This window comes from Hemicordylus capensis, chromosome 4 (genome assembly GCF_027244095.1).
Source record: "Hemicordylus capensis ecotype Gifberg chromosome 4, rHemCap1.1.pri, whole genome shotgun sequence".
NCBI lineage: Eukaryota > Metazoa > Chordata > Lepidosauria > Squamata > Cordylidae > Hemicordylus > Hemicordylus capensis.
In genome coordinates, this window is record NC_069660.1 from 105,395,618 (window position 1) to 105,419,388 (window position 23,771).

Sequence of the window (23,771 nt, forward strand, 5' to 3'; positions counted from 1 at the left end):
GTTCCTTTGTTTCCTTTTAGTTATTTCATTGTTAACAGGGTTTTTTTCTTTTCAACATGGAACATAGAGCTGCAAGGAGTGGGCCTAAGCATTCGTAAACAATATTAAAGCCAACACCTTTTGATAATGTGATTATATTATCCTATTGGTTATTGGATTTACTTCCTCATAAGTTTTGTATGGATCACAGTCCAAAATAGTGTGTTAATAGCTATAATTCCAATTCTAATAGAAGAAGCATGATGTTCAGTAATGTAGAGAATCGTTATTCAGCTTGGGTACTCATTTTGCATCACAACTGCAAGATGTTTGGAATGTTTTTTGTGAAATTAGTAAGAACTAGCAGGGTTGGGTGCAGAGCACCTGTTCCTCTAGTTTGCTGCCGCCCCCCACTGCCACTTTTTTGCCCGCCCACCCTTGCCTTCTTCTTCTTCGCCTGTCCACTGTCTTCTTCCCCACCCACCGTCGTCTTCCCTCCCTGTCCACCACCGCCATCTTCTTCCCGCCCGCCACCTTCTTTGGCTGGCCAGCCACCCGCTGGCCCGCTGCCTCCTCCCGCCCACCGGCCTGCCACTGGCCACCATCGCTGTTGTCTCCTCCATCCCTGTCGCTATCCGGACAGCTGCTTGCATACTCTCATGAGAGCTGCCACACATGGGATTAGCGACGAGTACGTCTAAGAGAAATATATATAGAGAGATGTGCATCCATGGATTTAGCAGGTATTATTGTGAACTCATTGTAGGCCTCAGTTTCGTATCTGAAAAGTAGGAATAGCACTGGAATACCAGTTTATCACACTTTGATGTTGCAATGAAACAGCAGGTGGCACACAGCTTCCTAAGAACAATTTGCTGGTCCACATATGTCTTGATATTTATCCTGGGTACTACAACACCACTAGGGGTGTACTTAGTTTGAGTCTGAAGCGGACCCAAACTGGACCAGGCCAGTTCAATCCATCACCCCGTCAACACCTCACCCCACCCCCGGTTCAGTCAGGTCTGGTTCGGGGGGGAGGTTCACGAACTTAAAAAAAAATTAAATTAAATAACAATTTAAAGAAACTTATTCCCTCTGGGGGGGATTCTCTGGGGTGGCAGTGGGATCCTCAGAGGTTCTGCCTCCCCTGCCGGCCTCTCTTCCTCCCAAAACTGGCCCGTCCAGCTGTTCTTTGGTTCATTCGGGCCTTCCCCCCTCCAGTGCGGTGGCCATTTCAGAGGCTGCCGCGCCTGCACAATGGGCCTCTGCATGGCCTGGGTCATGCCAGGCCACACAGGCTCATTGTGCTGGCACGGTGGCCTCCAAAATGGCCACTGCGTGGGGGAAAGGCCCGAACGGGCTGAAGAACAGCTGAATGGGCTGGTTTTGGAAGGAGGCAGGAGGAGGGGGAACCTCCGCAGACCCCCTCCCCCCACACACACCTCGAAGAAACACACACCCCGGATAAGTTTGTTTTTTTTTAAATTAAAATCATGAACAGGCCATGGGGGTTTGGTCTGGGGTTGAACCGAACAGGGGGCGATTCAGTTCGACCCCAAACTGTTGAACCAAACCTGTTTGCACATCCCTGAACACCACAAACAATAAAGCCAAGTCTATCTCCTTCACTGATTGTAATTATTCTGGACTCCATGATGGTAATACATTTGGTCAAAACAGTCCTTTTACAGGTTTATTAACAGTGCTGAAAGCACTTCACACTACACCCTACATTTCACAAGCTGATGCCAGTAGGGGTTTTTGTTACCACTTTTCTCAAGTATTTGTTGTCTTCTGTATGCTCTGGCGTCTACTGGATTCAGCTGAATCATCTTGTGCTGTTGGTATGCTTACAAGTGGAGAATGGATGAGCAGCATACTTTCCTCTTCCAAAGGTATAGCTGATACTCCTGATTCAGAGGGCCTAAGGTCATTATTTAATTCTGATGAAAATTCCCTTAGTGCCAAAGATGATGTTGGCCTGATTGATCTCTCACTGCCTTCTTGGCCTACAGAGTGGGAGCGTGAGACTGAGAACTCTAGGCCACCGAGCCTGCCTTCATCTAGAGAGGGCTTATTGTCAGAAGGAGCATTGTGATACTCAGCAGATTTCTCCTTTGCATTTGGTTTGGTTTTAGTGCACTCATGTACTAAAACCGTGGAATTGCTGGTAGAATGAGAGAGGTCCTGACCAGCGAGTTTACTTCCAGATGCATTAATTGGAATTGGCTTTGAGATTGGTATATAGTCCACATAAATCAGTAGCTCTTTCCTACGACTTTTTTCAATTGACTTGTCAAAATAGCCTCTGACCTGGGGTTTTATTTCTAAAATCACGTTGCTAGGTGATGTGTCATGGCATATTTCACCATCAGGATTAGCTCCAAATACCATAAAGGCATCTTTTCTACACTTTGGTATGGTCTGTGAAATTTTCCTTTCTAGTACAGTGTGTCTTCTCATAGCATTAGGCAAGCTTTTACCCATTTTCCTCATAAGTGGTCTCTCTTTCCGAGAACATGTGCGGATATAACGTTCTCTCTCCATAATAATGCTGATTATTTCTTTTTTCCTGGAAAATGTGGACTTTTTATTCCTCTTTATAGGTATATGAGAAGGATCATAGTTTTTCTTTCCAAGTATTGCAATGGATTCATTATAGTTATTTTGTAGAACTGGGTTTAGATGCATATGAACCTCACTTTTCTTACTTGCATCATAAAATGCTTTGTCTCCATATAAGGCAAGCCATCTGTTCAAAACATACTTCTGCATATACCCGTCATTGTTACAGAAGATGGGATATGTTTCACTTGCTTTCTAGAGAGAGAGAAAGGGAGAAATGTTAATATTTTCCACACCAAACAGAGAAGCAGAAGTAAGATGATGCAATCTTGTGAGGGATTCAGTTGGCACCAGTCATTGGAAACATATCTTGCTGGTGCTTAATCAGCTCCACTTGTTCCTAGTTAATTCCTGAGAACAATTCAAAGTGCTGGTGCTTACCTTTTAAGCCCTACATGGTCTGGGTACCTGAAGGCTCAGGTGAATACCTGAAATCATCTTTGGGGGCCCACTTGGGTTCTCCTCCCATTTCAGATGTGTGACTGGGGGAAGAGCTTCTTGGTTGTGTCACCTCATTTATGGAATGCTCTCTCCAGGAAAGTTCACCTGGTGCTTATTCTGATGCATATTCAGGGCCTGGTAAAGTGCTGCATACTGAATTTTAGGCTGTTGGGTTTTATAACATAATTTTTCATCTGCTACTATGTTTGCTTTTGTGGTGTTTGATGTGCTGTTTTAATCTGTTGGAGATGGAGTTCCAGTCCATTGACCTTTTGCACCAACGATCCTAATGACCACTAGGGGCATTGGGAGTAGAGGTAGTTAGTAAGGGTCTCCTTACCTGTCCCTGCTTGCCTCTATTCTATGACTCCTGATTTGACCCCTCAGGTACTTCTTGTAGTGAGTCAGTCCTCTTCCTTTCCTCCTACAGAGAAGATGGAAACATCTCTCTCTCCCTCCCTCTTCATTATGAGGCTGATAGATAGGATAGGTCTTTACTATCTCAAATGTATTTCACCAATAGATTGATGTAGTTTAGACTCTACAGTGATCTCCATGTGTGTTACTTAAATAGCTGCAACAACTAAACTCTGCACTCTGCAACTGGAGTGGTAGCTTCCTTGGTGCTTTGCTAAATAATCACATAGGAAAGGAAAGGTTGTGCCGTCAAGTCAGTGTCGACTCCTGGAGACCACAGAGCCATATGGTTTTCTTGGTAGAATACAGGAGGAGTTTACCATAGCCTTCTCCCACCCAGTATAAGATGATGCCTTTTCAGCACCTCCTTATATCGCTGCTGCCCGATATAGGAGTTTTCCAGAATATGGGAAACACACCAGCTGCGATTCGAACCAACAGCCTCCTGTTCTCTAGGCAGGTTGCTTCCCCACTGTGCCATTAGGTGGCTACAAATAATCCCATACCCCAACATAATCATCTTGAGTTTATTTAATTTAATTAATTAATTAATTTAGGTTTTTTACATATTTTTATACCGCCCAAAGCTTGTGTTTCTGGTTGGTTTACAACAGATAAAAACAACATTAAAACATTAGTTAAAAACAAAACAAGAAATTTAAAACACAACAATTTAAATTTTTTTAAAACAATGCTCTAAAACAACATTAAAAACAATCAAAACCGTATCCGTTTGTAGAGTTGTAGCCAACTAGTGAAAATAGTAAAACTGGAACTCATCTCATGAGGCAGGGATTTCCCACATCCTCCTCCCGCTAGCAGCCCCCCATGCCCCTTGAAAATCCCACTCTTAAGGGTCAGGGGAAATGGAATATATGGAAATTGGGAGGGGAGGGCTTGTGTGAGCAGAAGTGTCTTTCCCCTTGTGCATGCAACCCTTTTTTTTTTTTTTACAACTGTTAAGGAATTATTTGCAGGGATGTGCATGAATGGTCTTCAGCACCAGCGGGGGTAGTACTTTAAGGGCGGGGGAGGGTGTACTCACCCCCCCCCGCCGCGTTTCCTCTGCCGGCGACCTGTAAATTTCAAGCCCCTCGGGCGGCAGCGTTCCTCCCTGCTGCCCCGTTCCCCCCATCGGCCGGAAGTGGCCAGAAGTTGTGAGCACGCGTGCGCCTGTGGTGCGTGCACGCGTGCGCCCATCTGCCGTGCGCATGCACGCACGATGGCACACACACACTCGCAACGTCCAGCCACTTCCGGCCGACAGGGGGAACGGGGTGGTAGGGAGAAATGCTGCTGCCCCAAGGGGCTTGAAATTTACAGAGCGTCGGCGGGGAAAACGCTGCGGGGTGTGTGTGTGAGTACACCCTCCCCCGCCCTTAAAGTACTACCCCCACCGGTGCCGAAACACCGAATACCGTCCCAGCGCCGAAAAGTTTTGGAGGCCTTTACAATGGCCTCCGAAACGTTTCGGGCATGTGCCTAATTCTTTGTATTTAAAATAGGATTAGTTTAAATAATACATTGAATATGAGAAGCCTACTATCAACTGAACTTGGTACTTCTCTTTGAATGCTTTAAACCAGGGGCAGCCTAAGGTATTCTATTAGCTATAGCTATTGCTATTGCTAAGGTATTCTCTGCCTGAAGCGAGGCAGCAAATGCTGCCCTGTCCCATGCACCTGGTGCAGGCCAGTCTCCTTTCAAAACTAACCCTTGCAAGCTTTGAAAGTGGTGCCGGGGACAGGGAAGAGGGAAGTTTGAGAACAGCTTCCTCTGTACTCCTCATGAGGGTGAAGAGAGACACTCCTTGCAAGGTTTGCAAGAGTCAGATCAGTTCCATCAAGCTGCTCCAATGACAGCAGCAGAGGGCATCTTGCTACCCTGCTAGAGCCCAAATAATCTGTGTCTAGGGCGACCACCTCACCTCACTTCATGAAAGGACCACCCCTGATTTTAACACTGCAGTTATCATCTAATTCTTAAATTTACATGCCACCCTTCCAAGGAACCCAGAGTTGTATTTTAGCCTCACAAACAATCCTATAAAGTAGTCAAGCTAAGAAATTGTGATTTGCCCAGAGTTACCCACTGAGTTTCATTGCTGAGCAGGAATTTGATTGATCTGGGGTTTCTCATGTGCAAGCCCAGCAGTCTCGGCCAGTTTGACACACTGGCTGCATGTCTCTATTTGTAGCTTTGATAGAATATTCCTTTTTATCTGCCAGGGGCATATCTAGGGTAGGGCAGGAAGGGCACGTGCCCCGGGCGCCACTTGAAGGGGAGCACCATTTTCTAAAATTAAAAAAATCTTTAAAATGGCTGCTGAAAACAAAATGGCCACCACGCATGCTCAAATGGCCTGCCCAGGCCATGCCAGGACACGCAGAGGCCATTTGAGCATGCACGGTGGCCATTTTGTTTTCAGCAGCCTTTTTTTAAAAAAAAATTAAAAAATGGCCACCACACATGCTCAAATGGTCCCTGTGAGGCCCTAGAGACCAGCAAGGTGGGGGGGACCTTTGCATACACCACCCCCCACGGCCTTTAGGAAGCCTCCTGAAGGGGCTACAGGTTAAAAAAATATATAATATAATATAATATAATATAATATAATATAATATAATATAATATAAGTCACTGTACACATATTTAGTTTGGCACTATGTACAGAGAATCAGGGCTTGTGAATACTGAGCTGAAACATATGAGCTAGGATTGTATCTAGGAGCTAGGATTTGCTCTTACTTTGCTTCTTGTGATAAGTGAGTTAAATGTGATGTCTTAACAATATGGCTATTAATGGTGAGTTTGTCTTTGAATCAGTGTGAAATCCTTAGTCTTAAGGCCCACTGGGAATTTCTTGCTCTCTTTCTCTCATTTTAACTGTCTTTCTGAAAGACTAGAATATATTCCAAGCAGTGACACAGTTTACTCTGCATATCCTTTAATTATTTTCAGAGTATCTGGGAAAAGTCAAATTCTCCATTTATTTTTAGAACTTATGTAATAGTGATGCTACAATGCATAGTAGAGAATTAGACAGACACTTCTGTTTAGTTTTCCAAGTACACCTCCACATAGTTTTTGGGTATTTCATGAGCCCCAGCATACTGAAATTTGTAGTTTTCCAGCATTTTTTAAATCTGGCTACGTCCACTGCTGAATAGTTTTTGAAATATTAAAAGATTAACAAGCTTGACATATTTTTCAGCTGTTATTATGGTAAAGTTATCTGAAAGATGGGTGTCAGATGTTTGGCCGGGGGGCCCAATTTCAGTGCTTGCCCCAGGCGCTATTTTCCCTAGCTACGCCTCTGCTATCTGCCTTGCATGGTTACAAACTTAATGAACTGATCCTGCGAGTCAAAAAAAAGAAATGCCCCAACAGGAAAATTCAAGTTTAAGGACTAGAGTTCATCATATATATATTTTTTTAAAAGAAAAAGAAAAAGTAGTTTATGCTTCATCCATGATCTGATTATGGATGAGGGGGCCAACCTGGCATGTATCACAGAGATTTGGTTGAGGGAGGCTGGAGGCCCAGTCTGGTCCCAGCAGTGGCACACCTAGGTGATTTTGGTGCCTGGGCCGCCCCTGCCATGAGGCCCCCCTCCCCTGCCACTGCATGTAAGGTCCCACTGTGCCAAAGTGTCGCTTTTCTGTAATTTCAGCTGCCATGTGTGCGGCCAGGGGTGGCTGAGCCTGTCCATCTGGCCCAGCAGCCCTTGAATATTATGAGGCGGTCCAGTGTGCCTGTGCAGTTCAAATAGATCATCACAAGCCCATGATGTCACGGACTTGTGATGATCCATTCAAACTGTGCAGGCACACTGGAGCGCCTCGCAGTTTTCAAGGGCCACTGGGTCAGATGGACAGGCCCAGCAGCAGCTCTGACCACCCCTGCTGCCACCACTGGTGGGGGGAGGCCTGCTTGGCTCACCCCCACCCACCCCAGCCGTGCACATGGTGGCTAAAATTACAGAAAAGCCACACTGTGGCATGGCGGGGCAGTAGCGGAGTGGACACAGGGTGGTGGCAGGAGCCCCCCCAGTCATTTGGAGGCCCCTTTGACCTTGGAGGCCACGGACGAGAGCCCCAAGGTCCAGGGTTAAGAGCTCCTCTGGGTTCCAGGTTCTCCCTCCAGGGTACTCTGTTGAAAAACAGGTGAGAGGTCATGGGTGGAGAGGTGGAGTGGCTGTGGTCTACAAGAATAACATCTCCTTTACTAGGATCCCTGTCAACGTGTCTGACCATACCGAATGTGTGTATTTAAGTTTGGGGACCAGGAATAGACTGGAACCTTTTTTGGTGTAACGATCACCCTGCTGCCCAACAGAGTCCCTAACTGAGCTGATGGACTTGGTCTTGGGCTTGGAGTTGAAGTCTCCCAGGCTTATGATGGTAGGGGACTTCAATGTTCACTTCAAGATCAATTTGTCCAGGGGAGCTCAGGAGTTCATAGTGGCCATGACAACTATGGGCCTATCCCAAGCAGTCTAGGGACTGACACATGCTGCTGGTGACATAGTTGATCTGGTTTTTCACTCTGATCAGGGTGGTGTTCCATGGGTGGGGACTCTTGGGGACTCTTGGGTGGTGTTCCATGGGTGGGGACTCTCCTCATTATCATGGACGGACCACCATCTGGTTAAGGTTGGACTCACAAATGCGTCCCACCTCTGCAGGGGTGAGGGGCCTATTAGGATGATTAGCCCAAGAAGGTTATTGGCTCCAACAGGATTTCAAGAAGCCTTGGAAGGATTTAGTGTTGGCTCTGCCGGTGATCCTGTTGATGCCCTGGTGGAGAACTGGAACAACAAACTCGCCAGGGCAGTAAATATGATTGCTCCTAAGTGTCCTCTCTGACCCACTTTAAAACTGGTTCTTTGATATACAAAAAAACTATGGGAGTTGAACCAGCAAGGCAGATGACTGGAGCACAAGTGAAAGAAGACTCAACTCAAACCTGACAGATTACAACACTGAGCGCTTTTGAGGACCTATGCTCATACAATATGTGCAACAAGAAAGCATTCTTTTCTGCCCATATTGCATGCAACTACAAGCCATCATCCAGAAGAGTTGTTTATCGTTGTGAGAGGGCTAGCATGTGCCCCTCCTCCCTTGAATCAGAATTTGGAACCATCAATTACCCATTGTGATTTTTTAAATGAGTTCTTTGTGGATAAAATCTCTCATATTCAGGCCGACTTAGACCCCACAATTATTGCAGTCTAATGTGGAGGTGTCCAGCAACAACCCTTATGTGGTTAGGATGGATCAGTTCCAGTTTGCGATTCCTGATGATGTGGATAAGCTGCTTGGAACAGTGAGGCCTACCACCTGTTCTCTTGACCCTTGTGTGACATGGCTTGCACTGTCTGGCGGGGAGGAAGGGTTGTTGTAGAAGGCCTGGTAGAGATTATAAATGCTTATCTGAGGGAGAGCAGGATGTCTTTTTGTCTTAAGGAGGCAATAATTAGACCTCTTCTGAAGAAACCTGCATTAGGTCCCTCAGAGTTAAGCAACTATAGCCCTGTCTCCAACCTTCCATGGCTGGGCAAGGTAATTGAGAGGGTGATGTCCTCCCAACTCCAGACAGCCACTGAGAGATCCAAAAAGACCAACAGAGTCACACTCCCTCTATCAATTCCCCACTGGAGATCATCCAGACAGTATTGGAGGAAACTGATTATCTAGACCAGGCATCCCCAAACTGCAGCCCTCCAGATGTTGCTGAACTACAACTTCCAACATACACAGCCACACAAAAATTGTGTCTAGGGATGCTGGGAGTTGTAGTTCAGCAACATCTGGAGGGCCGCAATTTGGGGGTGCCTGATCTAGACCCATTACAAACTGGTTTTCGGATGGGCTATGAGGTGGAGACTGCCTTGGTTGGCCTGATGGATGATCTCTAATGGGGAATTGACAGAGGGAGTATGACTCTGTTGGTCCTATTGGATCTCTCAGTGGCTGTCAATATTATCAACCACAGTATCTTTCTGGAGCGTCTGAGGGGGTTGGGAGTGGGAAGCACTACTTTGCAGTGGTTCCACTCCTACTCCTCAGGCAGATTCCAGATGGTATCACTTGGAGACTGTCATCTACATGAAACTGCTGGGAGAGATCATCAGGAGATTTGGTGCAGGGTGTTATCAGAATGCTGATCACACCCAGATCTATTTCTCAATGTCCTCTTCATCACGAGAAGACCTAACCTCCTTATATGCTTGCCTAGAGGCAGTGCTGGGCTGGATAAGGGATAATAAACTGAGACTGAATAACAAACTGAGGCTGAATCCAAATAAGACGGAGGTGCTTAATGTGCGGCGTAAGAACTCAAGGGACAGTTTTGATCTGCCAGTTCTGAATATGGTCACACTTCGCCAGAAGGAACAGGTATGCAGTCTGGGAGTGCTTCAGGATCCAGACCTCTCCCTGTCTCAGGTTGAGGCGGTGGCCAGAGGTGCTTTCTATCAGCTTTGGGTTATACACCAGCTTTATTTATTTTATTTTATTTATTTATTTAACATATTTGTATACCACCCAAAACACAACTCCCCTGGTGGTTCACAACAAAACAATGCAAATAAAAAGGTTAAAATAATACAATAATTTAAAATTTCAAACAATGTTAAAACTATTAAAAATTATCAAACTATTAAAACAAAACTATTAAAACTATTACATTTAAATTTAAACTATTAAAATTTCTTGAGATAAACTACCTCAGGACAGTAATACTATATGCTGGTAACCTCCAGGCTTGACTACTGCAATGAGCTGTATGTGGGGCTGCCTTTGTACATAGTCCAGAAACTGCACTTTGTACAGAATGTGACACCCAGGTTGGTCTCCAGGCCATATTGGAGAGACCATATTACTCCTATATTTAAAAAAAACTACACCAGTTATCAATAAGTTTCTGGCCAAAATGCAAGGTGCTGGGGTTATAACCTATAAAGCCCTAAATAGCTTAGGCCCAGAGTATTTAAGAGTGTGTCTTCTTCACTATGAGCCCCATCGCACATTGAGATCATCTGGAGAGATCTGCCTGCAGTTGCCACCAGCTTGTCTGGTGGCTACAAAGGGACAGGCCTTCTCTGTTGCTGCCCCGAGACTCTGGAATGTGCTCCCTGCTGAAATAAGTACCTCCCCATCTCTGACAACTTTTAGAAAGTCTCTAAGGTCACATTTATTCACCCAAGCATTTTAACTAGTTTTAAATTGTTTTAAGGTTTTAATTTCTGTTTTAATTTGTTTTATGTTGTGTGAAGACTGAAGTTTGGGTGGTGTGCAACTATAACAAACAAACAAATAATCCAAGACCCCAACAGCAAATTAACATATCTTACATTACAAACTCTAAAGAGTGTTTAAATTCAGAACTGATAATTCCATCAATGTGTATGCTGGCGTTTAATGGGTATATACAGAAATAAGACAACAGTCAGTACTGGTCCCTTCTCTCCACTACTAAATCAGTCCCTGTTGAGTACCAGAATCTGCCTCTTCTCTCATCTCCTCAGTTGCTTCTGTCATTTGTTCTCTGCTTTATTCCCAACTTAAAGGCAATTGTTTCTGACACAATCTACATCACACTCCCAAATCCTTTTTCCTGTAGCTTTATTAGCTAAGGTCACAGACCTGGAGTCACCTGTAGACTAATCAGGTGTCAAAGTTCATTTTGAAATATAATAAGAAAAACCTATAAGAGTGTAAGAATGTGAACTTTTGCCATCAGAAGCAGTTATTCAAGCCACTGGGAAATTGATCCCTATCTTTCAAATGGAGAATGGACTATTCTTAGGGTAACAAAATTTACTAGCCTCCAAAAATTTTATAAAGCTCATTAAACCATGTGAATCATGGAAAAGAAAAGACGATATTATTACCATTGGACTGCGCTGTTGTGCACTTGGGCGGTGAACTTTGATTATTTTGGCATTTGGTTTTTCTATTTCATCTTCAATGCACAAGGGTATTAAAGCTTTCTTCTCTTTCAGAACAGTGCCCTTGGAGTAGATATTACTCTTCATAATCTTTTCTCCCTGATTAGTTAAACCATCTTCAAGAAGCGTATATTTCCTTGAAAGCAACCAGGTTAGTAACAAGCAGGGATCCAGTGTTTTAAATACATAACACCAATAGTTTGTTCTAAACTCAAAATGACAAGTTCCAAAAGCAGCTGAGATATCCATGGACTGTGGACTATAAAATAAGGCACATTTCTGCTATTATCTGTAATATATTCACTGCTGCTAAGTATTGACTTGTTTACAGTCATTTGGCATTTGAGAGCAGGTTGGACCAGGTTGGAGAGACACTAAAGTGCTGCCAATGGAGACCTGAGACCTCTATTTGCCTAAGGCAGGGCCCAAAGGCTGCCCCCCCCCATCGTACGTGCAACCTTTCCTCTCTCTCTGTCCCTTTTTTCCAAGTGGCGACGTCAGTAGCAGCAGCAGCAGCTGGCACTGCTTGATTTTGTGCATAGACATGCACCAGGCGCACACGTGCACTCACCTCTGCCCCCTCCTTCTTTGCAGCAGCAATAATTATATTACAATGATGGGGCAACTGTACTATTGACTTGGCGAGGCTTTTCATGTTAAAGTGTGAGGCTCCCTGTTTTAGGAGAAGCTGACAGGCTGCTTTCAGTGACCATGTCACTGAATGACTAATGAAGCATGCCTACTGAAGTGTGCATATATGGAGGGGCTGCAAGGACGTGACTGGGGGCTGCACACTTTCCTCCCCAATTTCAATTTGTATTGAAATTCATGTAGAGCTGTATACAAAGAAAGTCAGCCATGATTAAGTCCCACTTAGATAGGTGGGACAAATCAGCCACAACTAACTTGTGTCATCGATTTCAACGATACTTAGTCATTACTACGAAGTAGTTTTTGTCTACTTTTGTAGGAAAAATAGACTCTAATGGATACTTACTTACAGTCCTGTTACTAGGATCCTGCCATTAACAGGTACCTTATACAATAAAGGTTTTAGTAAAAAAGAAGGAATTAGATATTATGCTAATGCTCTATATTTTAATAGGAAGTTTAACTTAATCGACAATATTATTTCCAGTATTATTTATTTAAAGCATCTATATCAGACTGTTCCTAAACTCAAGGCACAGGACTGTTAATCACTGAACACAGGAGCCATTAACAGTGACTACCTGGTGCAAGAATACAAAGCGTTTTACCTTATAGTCCGGTCATCTGGCAACAAATGATCATGTCTACGGAATCTGAGTGTCCCATCTCTTTCCGGATACCAAGCAACTTCATTTCTGAATTGGTTTCTTTTGTCACCTGAAATGATGATGAGTTTTTGTATGTCTCACAGATAGAAGGACATTAACAATTTTTAAAAAGCTGCTTTTTAGAGAAAGCCCCCACAGCAGCAGTTTAAATGGCATGACATGTCGCTACAGTGAGGCATAGTTGCAATTAAGAATTTGGCCTGAAAGCTGATTCAGATGTTACAACATTTGTAAGCTACTTGCCCTCTGGATTAGCCTTGTCACCTGTTCATGTGTTATGAATACATAACACGGCACGGCCCCATTTGGGAGCGAAATTGGCCCGTGCTGCACTTGCAGTACAGCCAGAGAGGCTCTCAAGGCAGGGAGAGCCGTTTCTGGCCACACACACTGCAAATGCAGCGCTGGCTGAGTTCGCTCCCAAATGGGGCCACTTGGGAGTTAGGGGGTTAGATTGGCCATTTGGGAGTTAGATCGGGCAGCAAGGCATTTGCAGCACTGCTGGAGCGGCTCTCCCTGCCTTTAAAAGGCAGGGAGAGTCACTCTGGCTGGCTGAACTCCTAAACAGGGCCTTGTGGCTCTGTTTGGGAGCAAAACCATGTCCCTGTGTCTGACGTCAGACGCGGGTGTATGGCTAAATGCTCCCTGCGTTTGATGTCAGACTCGGGGTGGGGCTGGAGGGGGTGTGGCGGAAGCAGCACCTGGGCCTCCGCTGGCCTCCCTCCATGCCTGGTACACAAGTACAATTATGCACATTCTGTTGCATGCAGATAGAGCCATATACTTCATATCCATGCCATGCATTTGAGGGGCCTCTACCCAAGTCCACTTTTTTATGCAGGTAGAGTCATTCACACAAAAACATGTATGCGTGTATTATGCTGGTCTAACACCATAATAAAGATTGGCTGATTGATTGAGGCTCTTCACACAAGCGAGCAAAACTGGGCTAAGGGAGCCCTGCCCAGTTTTGCTCGCTCGTGTGAACCACCAGGAGCACGCCCAATCCTGGTGGCTACATGGCAGCAAACCCACCAAAGTAGCCACCTCGTGAAATGAGGTTAGGGGAGCCAGCACTCCCTTAACCTCGTTAAACTGATTGTGTGTCAGCTGCAGCTGCTCACAGCCACAGCAAGCGCACTGGGGGGGGCGGGGGCTCCCAGCAATGCACTGCACACTCACATGGTGCATTATTGGTGCCAGGGATGTAGCTATAATTGAGCGGCTGGGTTCAAAGAATCCAGGCCCCCAAGTTCCTGAGGGCCCCCTAGTTCCACCCCTCCCTATGTTCTTCATTATCTCCTTCACTCTGAGGGGCCACCAGAGAGAGGGATAAACATGGGCCCCCTCTGTCCCCTAGTTACACCCCTGACTGCTGCTCGGGGGGGGCACTGCATGGTGGCACTTCCCTGAGCCTGACCCCCAGAGCAGCTGAGCAAGGCGCAGGTGGCCCGCAGGAGAGCTGCCGCTTGTCTGGGCAGGTGATCCACCCTCCCAGGGATGGAACGCTGATCGTCTGCAGGGAAGGGAAAGTAAACCTTGCTTCCCAGCAGTAAACCCCAAAGCTCTTCTCATTGATCGTGAGAAGAACTTGGTTGCTTCAGTTAATACAATAAAGGGGGAGAATGTATGTGTCTACATTCCAGACTGGAAAGTATGGACATCTGAATGCAGGTGTACAACATCATGTCTGAACAAGACTATTGAGAGTCTCCACATTGCTGCATATGTCTGGCAGCCACTGGTGTGGAGAACTCTCACATGATCCACATGGTAAGCGAATTATAAACACTGAGAGGATCTCCAGAAACTTGGGGGGGGGGCTACTGTAATGTTTGAATTGGCCATTAGAGGAATGGAAACCCACACATTCAACATTAGAAGACAACTTCCAGAAGGAAGGATATGGAATAATTTCTTAGAAATTATCTGTCTCTCTTTATCTTTCTGTCTTTGCTTTTGCTTATGTCAGGAGCATGCAGAATAGATCAGGATCTACTGGTAGATCTCTGCATGATTTGCAGTAGTTTAACAATATTTTCTGACTCCTGGTTGTTTAACAATAGCAACAACTAATTAAGCTGCTGAAACAAAGAAATCTTGGGGAAAATCTAAACAGGTTTTTGGATGAAGTAACTTTTCAGTACTCAGTTCTGGTATTGAAACCAAATTCCTGGGCTGAGCATGTGGTCACAGGCCATGGTCCTTAATTCTCTCCTCTCACTTCCTCCCACTCCTGAACCAGAACTCAACAGCTAGCTCCAGTTGATGGGCCTCAGGTTTCTGAAGTGCACCACAAAAGCATGAAAACTACCCACTTCTGCTCTGTGTGCAAATTGAAATCTATTGTGAAATAGCCTTTTAACAAACTTATATGCAGGAAGTGAGTTAGGAAAAGTTTTCATCAGTTTGAAATGTAGCTGGGTTAATAAGTTCTAACAGGGAACTGTGATAATGCACCCAAGAATTTTTAAAAAATTGTAATAAATGCATACAAGCTGCATGGAATAATGTATGCAGACATATTATTACAGTATGCTATCCTGTTTAGGCACAATGCAGCTTTACGTACAGGAACCATAACTAGTTTTTTTAGCATTCACTGTTGACCCTTAAGATCTGTGACAACCACATTGTCTTCAGTTGTAGATGTGCAGATAAGTTTCTCAGGAGTACTGAGTAATATTTGTGAAGTTCAGTCATCCCTTGCCAACCGCTAGGGTTCCGTTCTGGCAAAACCTTGCAGTTGGTAAATTCTCAGTTGGCGAGGCATTAAAGTCTATGGGAAACAGGGCGTGAGGGGAACCACAACTGCAAAAAGACCTAAAAATAAAGGGGAAAAATACCAAAACATTGCTAAAAATCATTTTAAAAATCCTGTCATATGGCCAAGAGTCACCCAGAAGAATGAGCAGATCAAACTTCTGGACATTTTTTTAACACCCCCCCCCCAAAAAAAATCACTCAAAGGCATTTTAAATTGGCAAGGGACAGCAAGTTCAGTAAGGGTTAGCAAGGGTCACCAAGAGGAATGAGCAGATTGAACCTCTGAACCCCTGCCAAAAATCACGGCACCCCCTCCCAAATCACTAAGAAACCTCGTCAGATGTGAATATTCAGACTGCGGCTGACAAGACCTGTCACAATTTCTCATCCGCATATACTCAAAACCACGGTAAGACTGTGGTTGGGAAGGGACGACTGTACTGTGAAGAGAAGTGCGATAGAAATGCTATAGTTATTCTTCTTGTTTTTCATCATTTCTATTATTTCTTTTTCTCCAACCTTTTCCCACGGTGACAGTTGTCTTTCCATCATGAGCACTGGCCCCGGCAGGTACATCATCGTAAAGCATATCTGTGTGGCGCAGAATACTGCTTGCATCCTAGTTGTAGGGAAGCATTTTCATGTGTCAAGACAATTCTATAAAGCTGCAACAACTCTCCTGTTTGTGACAAGGTGGGGCCATCTCTGGGGACATTTAATTCTAACTTATTAAAAGCATGTATATCCCATGTTTATACCTCCTTTCTAAGTGGAGGTGCCCAAGGGGGCTTACATAACAATTGTTTGAAAACAGCATACAAACTTTTTTTTTAAGCTAATATTCCTGATCAGGTGTTACTAAAGGAGGGATGCTGTGCTTGTGTACAATGTCCCCGAGAGGACGCTCTGAAACCCCAACCCATGCTGATGTCCTCAGAAGATCTGCTTCCACTGTCCATGGTTACAGAGTTTGCAGAGACAAATGCTGTACTGTAACTGAACACTGCATGGTTGGAGCATGGTTGAATGTGCTCAGACCACAGCATGGTCTGAGCACATTCTCAGGGATGCTGTTCATGCCTGAACAACAGTAATAACATTGCCTTCCTGCAAAGGGAAAAACATAAACAAATCAGCCATGGTCCTCAGTTTATTCTGAAAAGTTGTCATGGAGGAAATCAGATGGATCTCCCAAGACAGAAAATTCCAGATCTTGGGTGCAGCAACAGTGAAGGCCTTGTTGCACATTACCCACCAGTTGAACATTAGATGGCAGTATAATAATATGCCTACATGAAAACAAAATCTGTTTGAAACACTGGTGGTGTGAAGCACTGCTAATACTGAGTGGGTTCAGACATAATGCTAAACCATTATGAAACCATGGTTTAACATTACCAGCATCAGCTTCAGGTTTGCATACTGCCACCTTCATTCTGTACGTGAAGGGAAGAAATTAACAGCTTCCATTAACCTTTTAAAACAAAGTGCAATTTGTTATTGTGGCTGAATCCAGCAAAACCTGGTTTGTTCTAACCACAGTTTGCTAACAAGATAGGATATAAAACTGTGGAGAAAACAAACATAACATAGCACTATCAAGATGAGGATATGTAAAATCATAAATATGAAACGGTAACATATAGTAAGGGTAGCATAAGGTTTGGAGAAAGGAAGATGGCGCTGCTGCTCTAGAAAAAAAACGGGGAGGCATTCAAGTTAGATAACACAACTGGAGTTGTCTTGGGAGCAGTCTGACAGTTTTGTCTCCAAAGAGGACAAGAGAAGTGTACTGAGGGATAAGGAATCTGGCCATCAGATAAAAGGCACTTATTGTGCAGTCAAGTTTCCACCACCAGCCCTGCTCCTCTAGCAAGGCAGAGTAGCTTCTTTGGAAAGCCAAGCAATCCAGACAAAACCCATCCTGACTATCCCAATGCAAAATTTTCTGTTTTACTATGAGACCATCCATCCCTGCTGGTCCTCAGTCAGGTTCCTGTCCTCTGCTTTCTGCTCTACCCTGGTGTCAAATGACAAGCACGAATGTCTAAACACTGCAGATCATAACCCAAACACCCATTTATTGCTCCATAGTGTGAAACATTAGTGGCTTACATTCTGTACAGCACCCCAGCAACCCAAGAGCAGCACACCTACACTTATTCCATGTGACTGCAAAGCCCATCCATGCTGCTAGTGAGTTGGAGGGCCCTGTGGCTAGGGATGTCCCCCAACAGGCTTGGGCAGCCACAGGTGGGCAGGATTGGTTCCTTTAAAAAGCAGGTAAGCATGTTCTTACCTGCTCGTCTGCTGCCCCACGATTTTTCTGGGCATGGCACTGACTGTATAAAAGGCTGCAGTGCTGCTCCCAGTGCTGCCGATGCCACGTGCAGGCTGCAGGAAACAGTGCTGCAGCCACACACAGCCTTTTGTATAGTGAGTGCTGCAGCCAGAAAAGCACCTGGGAAAGGTGCTGCACCCAGCCGGCTCCTGGAAAAGCGACGCCCTTAGCGAGCAACTGAAAAAGCAGTAGGGCAGCAGACACGCAGGTAAGGATGTGCTTACCTGCTTTTAAAGGAACCCATCCCCACCAAACCAGTTCAAATGCCGGTACCCAAACCAGTTCAGCACTTCCCTAAGGAGGCACCAAACTGGTTCGGGCACATCCTTACCTGTGGCTACTAAGAATTGTGTCACTGCTGCAGCGATGATTCCCAATTAGAGAAGTATTGCTATAGCAGGGATGCAATCCTTAGTAGGGGGAGAAATCTTTAAAGGGTACCAAGGGAACCTCAGACACAGGGGCCTCTACTCTGGATTAGGACTGTGCTGGGGACAAAACATGAAACGCCTCTCCCTCACACCATGGTTTCTACATGGAATGAGTCTCCTGTGGCTCCTATTTCGCAGAGAAAAGTGAAGTACCTTAGAGTAACATTATGAGACGCTTCACACAATTGCTGTGAAGCGCCTCAATGTGGTCCGCGCGGAGAGCAGGCTTAGCCCGCTCTCCCCACAGATGAGCAGCCGCTCACAGCTGGGCAGCCAAATCAGCCGCCCACACAGCTGCTGGCTCCATCACAGAGGGGCAGGGGCTGCGGAGATCGGGGGCCACGCCACCACTGGAAGTTCCAGGATGCCCCGCGTGAGCACCAGTGTGCAGGACATCCTGGAGAGACCCCCGAGCCCTGGAGAGACCCCAACCCCACGAGAGACCTCCGAGCATCGCGGCAACACACGAGCAACCAAATGAGGTTAATGGAGTGCTTGCTCTGTTAACCTCATTTAAGGGGAGGAGAATTAGGCGGGCTAGCCACCTTGGGAGCACTGGGCTCGCCTGCAAGCCCGGTGGTTCCCACGATCCCTGGAAATAGGGCTAAGCTCCCTTAGCCCAAATTTCAAGTTATCGTGGGCATAGTCTCAATGTGTTGTTTGGCCCTAAGTTGCTGCAGAAACCAAAATAACTCTTGATATACAATCACTGCATTTTCACCATGACAGAATTTTGTACTAAAAGTCACATTTTAAACTCAGAGCTAAGAAGAAGGTGCAGCATGCATGCTCAGATGCATTTTTCTTTATTAGTTTGCCTTATCCAAGGCTAAGCCTTAGATGCTGAAGTGAAGCTTAGCTTAAAATAAGCCATGGAAAATATCTCAAGTGGGCATATCGCCTGGCTGGGCACTACTTGCTGCCCCTAGGATTAGCAAAGGGGGTTCCACTTATACCTGCGCCTGTCCCATGAACATTACATCTTTATCCTGCCCTTCTTCCAAGGAACTCAGGGCAGCTTACATGCCCCTCCCACATTTTATCCTCATAAAAACTCTGGAAGGTAGTAGACTGAGAAAGAATTACAGCCTGGGATCACCCAACGAGTTGTAGGGCTAAATGGGTATTGAAACTAGGGTAGCCTATGTCCTAGCTGACACACTTGTTACTGTACCACAATGGCTCTCATTAACATGTATTCCACCACCTTGTGTTTGGTTAATTCATTGTTGTTTGTTTAATCACCACAGTCACATAATTCCCTGAGGACAGGGTAGAGAGAAGGAAGGTTAGGGCTGTTCTCATCTCCTCTTTCTCAAAAGATTTTTGGACAATGTAAAGCATTTCTGACTTATACTTGATTCCCTATATATCCATATTGAAATATTACTTTTTGGAAGCCATTGGTTCCTAGCAGTAATTAGAAGTTTTCTGAAACAAGGGGATTTTTGCTTGTTTGCCACCCCTCTCTTCTGAAGCCTGACTGGCATGGGGACATAAGTGCCAATAATACAGAACTGGATAACTGACCACTAGGGATTATGGGAATTGTAATCAGACAACATTAGGAATTCAATGTTGGGAACCCCAGATCTATCACACTAGTGCTTCATATCCAGAACCCATGGTTTCTAGTAACATCAGTATGGGGTTGCAATACGATCTGATGTTCTCTTTAATTTTCTCACCTTATGTGGTCAGATTTTAGGCCCAGTCATAAATGATTATTTTTCTTCATCAAACAAGCACAGAATAACTGATAACCTGACTTACCTTTGACAGCAATTCTGTGGAGAAATGAGTAGGTTTTAGCTTTTGCTTTTGTTTCAAGATCATGAAGCCACTGCCCACAACCTGCAGGTTCCCTTAAAAATTAGAAAAGACAGAGAAAGGGAAATAAATCCAGTGGTACAGCACTGTAGTTTGCTTCAGAGATCCATTAGGACAATTCAGGCTTTGGTATGTCCAAGGGAACAGTGTTCCATGATTGGAAAGCAAGTACCAAGTACACTTCTAAAATACATGTCCTCCATAGATATATGGAGTGTACAGATGAATGGCCAAGAGAGCTTTCTCCATCAGCTTTAGGGCAATCCTATATATAATGCAACAGCAAATCTGGGTTTGCCACTGAACGCTCACTTGTCAGGAGACTGCAGTCAGCCTTGGCTCACTGATGAATGTGATAATAACATGACACACACATTTCAAAACACATGTTTGTCTCAGTCAGAGGTGTCACTAGGGGTGTCCCGGGGGCGGGCACTAGCCCCCAATGAATTGCTCAGAGCCCTGAATCTCATCAGCCACCTCCCTCCTCCATGACCTCATCCACAAAGGAAATGCAGCAGTGGGGGCACCTGCTTAGTGCATGGGAGAGAACGCCTAGCTCTCTGTTGCTTCTGCCTTCATAAGTGCTGTATTTATAATAATAGGGACTTTAAAAAACATGTAATTATTCTTGGGGGGCGGGGGTATGATTGAGCTTAATTATCAAAAAGGAGGCTGTGGGCCTGAGCCATGAATCATTTAAGTTCCTAGTAACATCCTGGATTCATAATCACACATTTCTTTGGATCCAGAGAGCCATTCAATAGGGCTTTCTGACTACTTCTCTGTGCCACAGCCCACAAGTCCCCCATGAAAAGCTAATATCATGTGGTAGCTTCCAATGGAGGGAAAGGTGAGGGGAAATCTACCCCCTCACCCCTTGTGAGCAGAAGTGCCTTTATGCTTCCACACACAAACAATTATCTGGATCCAGCTCATTACATGTTTGGTGTACATTCGAAATATATCTATACCCAAATCTAATGTCTGAAGAAGCCCGTAGAGGCTGGAATGAAAGATGGGAAATCATCATCTCTTAGGCAAACTGCATTTTCTCTAAATGCTTTCAATGTCAAACAATAATACATTAAAACTCTGTGTATCTGTGTCTATGCATGCACATAAGAACGTGTGTCTAAGCAGTATACATTTTTTGTGTACAGCTGTATTTAAGACATGCTGTTGTTGAGCATCCAAGTGAATGCCAGCATCTAATGCATTATGAAAATGAAATCACTGATATGAAATAATGAAAGAACTCAGAATCATATTATGACAGGAAATCTAGGCACACTGCTTCAATAACTGACATTCTTCAGCCAGAAATCTCTGAATTCTGTGGATAGAATTTGCATGCATGTATTTTATTGGGACCTTTCCCCCACTTTCCAGAAGTGCTGGAAAGAAGATAGACAGGTGGTGGTGGGGATATTAAATAAATGTAAGACAACATGAAAACTGGAATTGTAGAGAGAGTTCAGATGAACCACAGCCCACAGCTGCCTCTACATGTGATAGCACCGGGGTCATGGTATGAATGCCCTAGAGGTGTGCACTAGGGATGTGCAAAAAAATTCGGGCACAGAACGATCTGTGCCCGAAATGAACAATTTCGGGTGATTCGGGGCTGAACCGAATCACCCCCGATGCCCCCCGAATTTTTTCGGGCACGAGCCAAATCACCCGAATTTCGGGCACAAAAAATTCGGGTGATTCGGTTCATGGTTGATTTTTGGTGATTTTTTAAAGTTTTAGTGACTTTGGGGCAGTTCGGGGGCATAGCATGGGATTTGGGCAAAAGGAGTGGGGTGGGGTGGTAGTGCCTAATGGGTGCAGGCTACCACCCCAATTTCAGGGGGATTGGGCAAAGGGCTGATTTTTGGTAAATTTCTGAAAATTTCATGTCTTTGGGGCAGATTGGGGCAGAAAGTGGGGGCTGGGGCAGAATAGTGGGGTGGGGTGGTAGTGCCTAATGGGTGGATGCTACCACCCCAATTTCAGGGGGTTTGGACAAAGGGGTGATTTTTTGAGAATTTTTGAAGTTTTGGTGACTTTGGGGCAGTTTGGGGGCAGAAAGTGGATCTGCCCCAAAATAGTGGGGTGGGGTGGTAGTGCCTAATGGGTGGAGGCTACCACACCAATTTCAGGGGGATTGGGCAGAGGGCTGATTTTTTGAGAATTTTTGAAGTTTGGGTGTCTTTGGGGCAGATTGGGGGCAGAAAGTGGATCTGCCCCAAAGGAGTGGGGTGGGCTGGTAGATAGTGCCTGATGGCTGGAGGCTACCACCCATCCCCAATTTAAGAGTGATTGGGCAGAGGGGTGAATTATGGTGAATTTATTTGTATGAGGTTTGTCTTCATAAGGTGAAGTGTGCTAAATTGATTACTTCCTCATATTATTCATAGTAAAGGAAAGTGTGAAAAAGTGAAAGTGGGGTCATGAGAGTTGTTTAATTGAAAAAAATCTCATTTGCTATGATAGAATGAGAATTCACACCTCAGAAGTTTTCAGAAACTTCTGAGGTGTGAATTCTCATTCTATCATAGCAAATGAGATTTTTTTCAATTAAACAACTCTCATGACCCCACTTTCACTTTTTCACACTTTCCTTTACTATGAATAATATGAGGAAGTAATCAATTTAGCACACTTCACCTTATGAAGACAAACCTCATACAAATAAATTCACCATAATTCACCCCTCTGCCCAATCACTCTTAAATTGGGGATGGGTGGTAGCCTCCAGCCATCAGGCACTATCTACCAGCCCACCCCACTCCTTTGGGGCAGATCCACTTTCTGCCCCCAATCTGCCCCAAAGACACCCAAACTTCAAAAATTCTCAAAAAATCAGCCCTCTGCCCAATCCCCCTGAAATTGGTGTGGTAGCCTCCACCCATTAGGCACTACCACCCCACCCCACTATTTTGGGGCAGATCCACTTTCTGCCCCCAAACTGCCCCAAAGTCACCAAAACTTCAAAAATTCTCAAAAAATCACCCCTTTGTCCAAACCCCCTGAAATTGGGGTGGTAGCATCCACCCATTAGGCACTACCACCCCACCCCACTATTCTGCCCCAGCCCCCACTTTCTGCCCCAATATGCCCCAAAGACATGAAATTTTCAGAAATTTACCAAAAATCAGCCCTTTGCCCAATCCCCCTGAAATTGGGGTGGTAGCCTGCACCCATTAGGCACTACCACCCCACCCCACTCCTTTTGCCCAAATCCCATGCTATGCCCCCGAACTGCCCCAAAGTCACTAAAACTTTAAAAATTCACAAAAAATCAGGACTTTGCCCAATCCCCCTGAAATTGGGGTGGTAGACTCTACCCATTGGGCACTACCACCCCACCCCAAAATTTTGCCCCTGGGCCCCTTTTTACCCCCCCGAATCGATTCGGATTCGGATTCGGATTAAATCTGAATCCGAACCGAATCAAGGGTGATTCGGGTGACCCAGATTCGGGCACAAAACAGAACGGGGGTGATTCGGCTCGGGTCCGAGCCGAATCACCCAAAAATCCGAATTGCACACCCCTAGTGTGCACAGAACCAGTTCCGTGCACTCCCAGGATGGCAGCGGGGGGGTCACTTTAAGGGGCAGGGAAGGTGCTGCCTACCTGTCAGCCCCGGGCCTGCCCCTTTTACCCCACTGGT

The 23,771-nt window shown here is 45.2% G+C and overlaps 1 protein-coding gene across 12 annotated transcripts in view; it reads right to left on the bottom strand.

The window, feature by feature from the left end:
* Positions 1-1,648: 1,648 nt before the first annotated feature.
* LOC128325300 (uncharacterized) overlaps positions 1,649-23,771 on the bottom strand; it is an 82,514-nt gene continuing 60,391 nt past the window's right edge. For all 12 annotated transcript variants that reach the window (XM_053250940.1, XM_053250944.1, XM_053250943.1 and 9 more), the window contains 5 exons: positions 20,053-20,144; positions 16,027-16,126; positions 12,682-12,790; positions 11,366-11,558; positions 1,649-2,802 (listed from right to left, as the gene is read on the bottom strand). In XM_053250940.1, the coding sequence (XP_053106915.1) occupies positions 1,759-2,802; positions 11,366-11,558; positions 12,682-12,790; positions 16,027-16,126; positions 20,053-20,144 (1,538 nt within the window). In that variant the 3' untranslated portion in view covers positions 1,649-1,758. The remainder of the gene's footprint in view (positions 2,803-11,365; positions 11,559-12,681; positions 12,791-16,026; positions 16,127-20,052; positions 20,145-23,771) is intronic.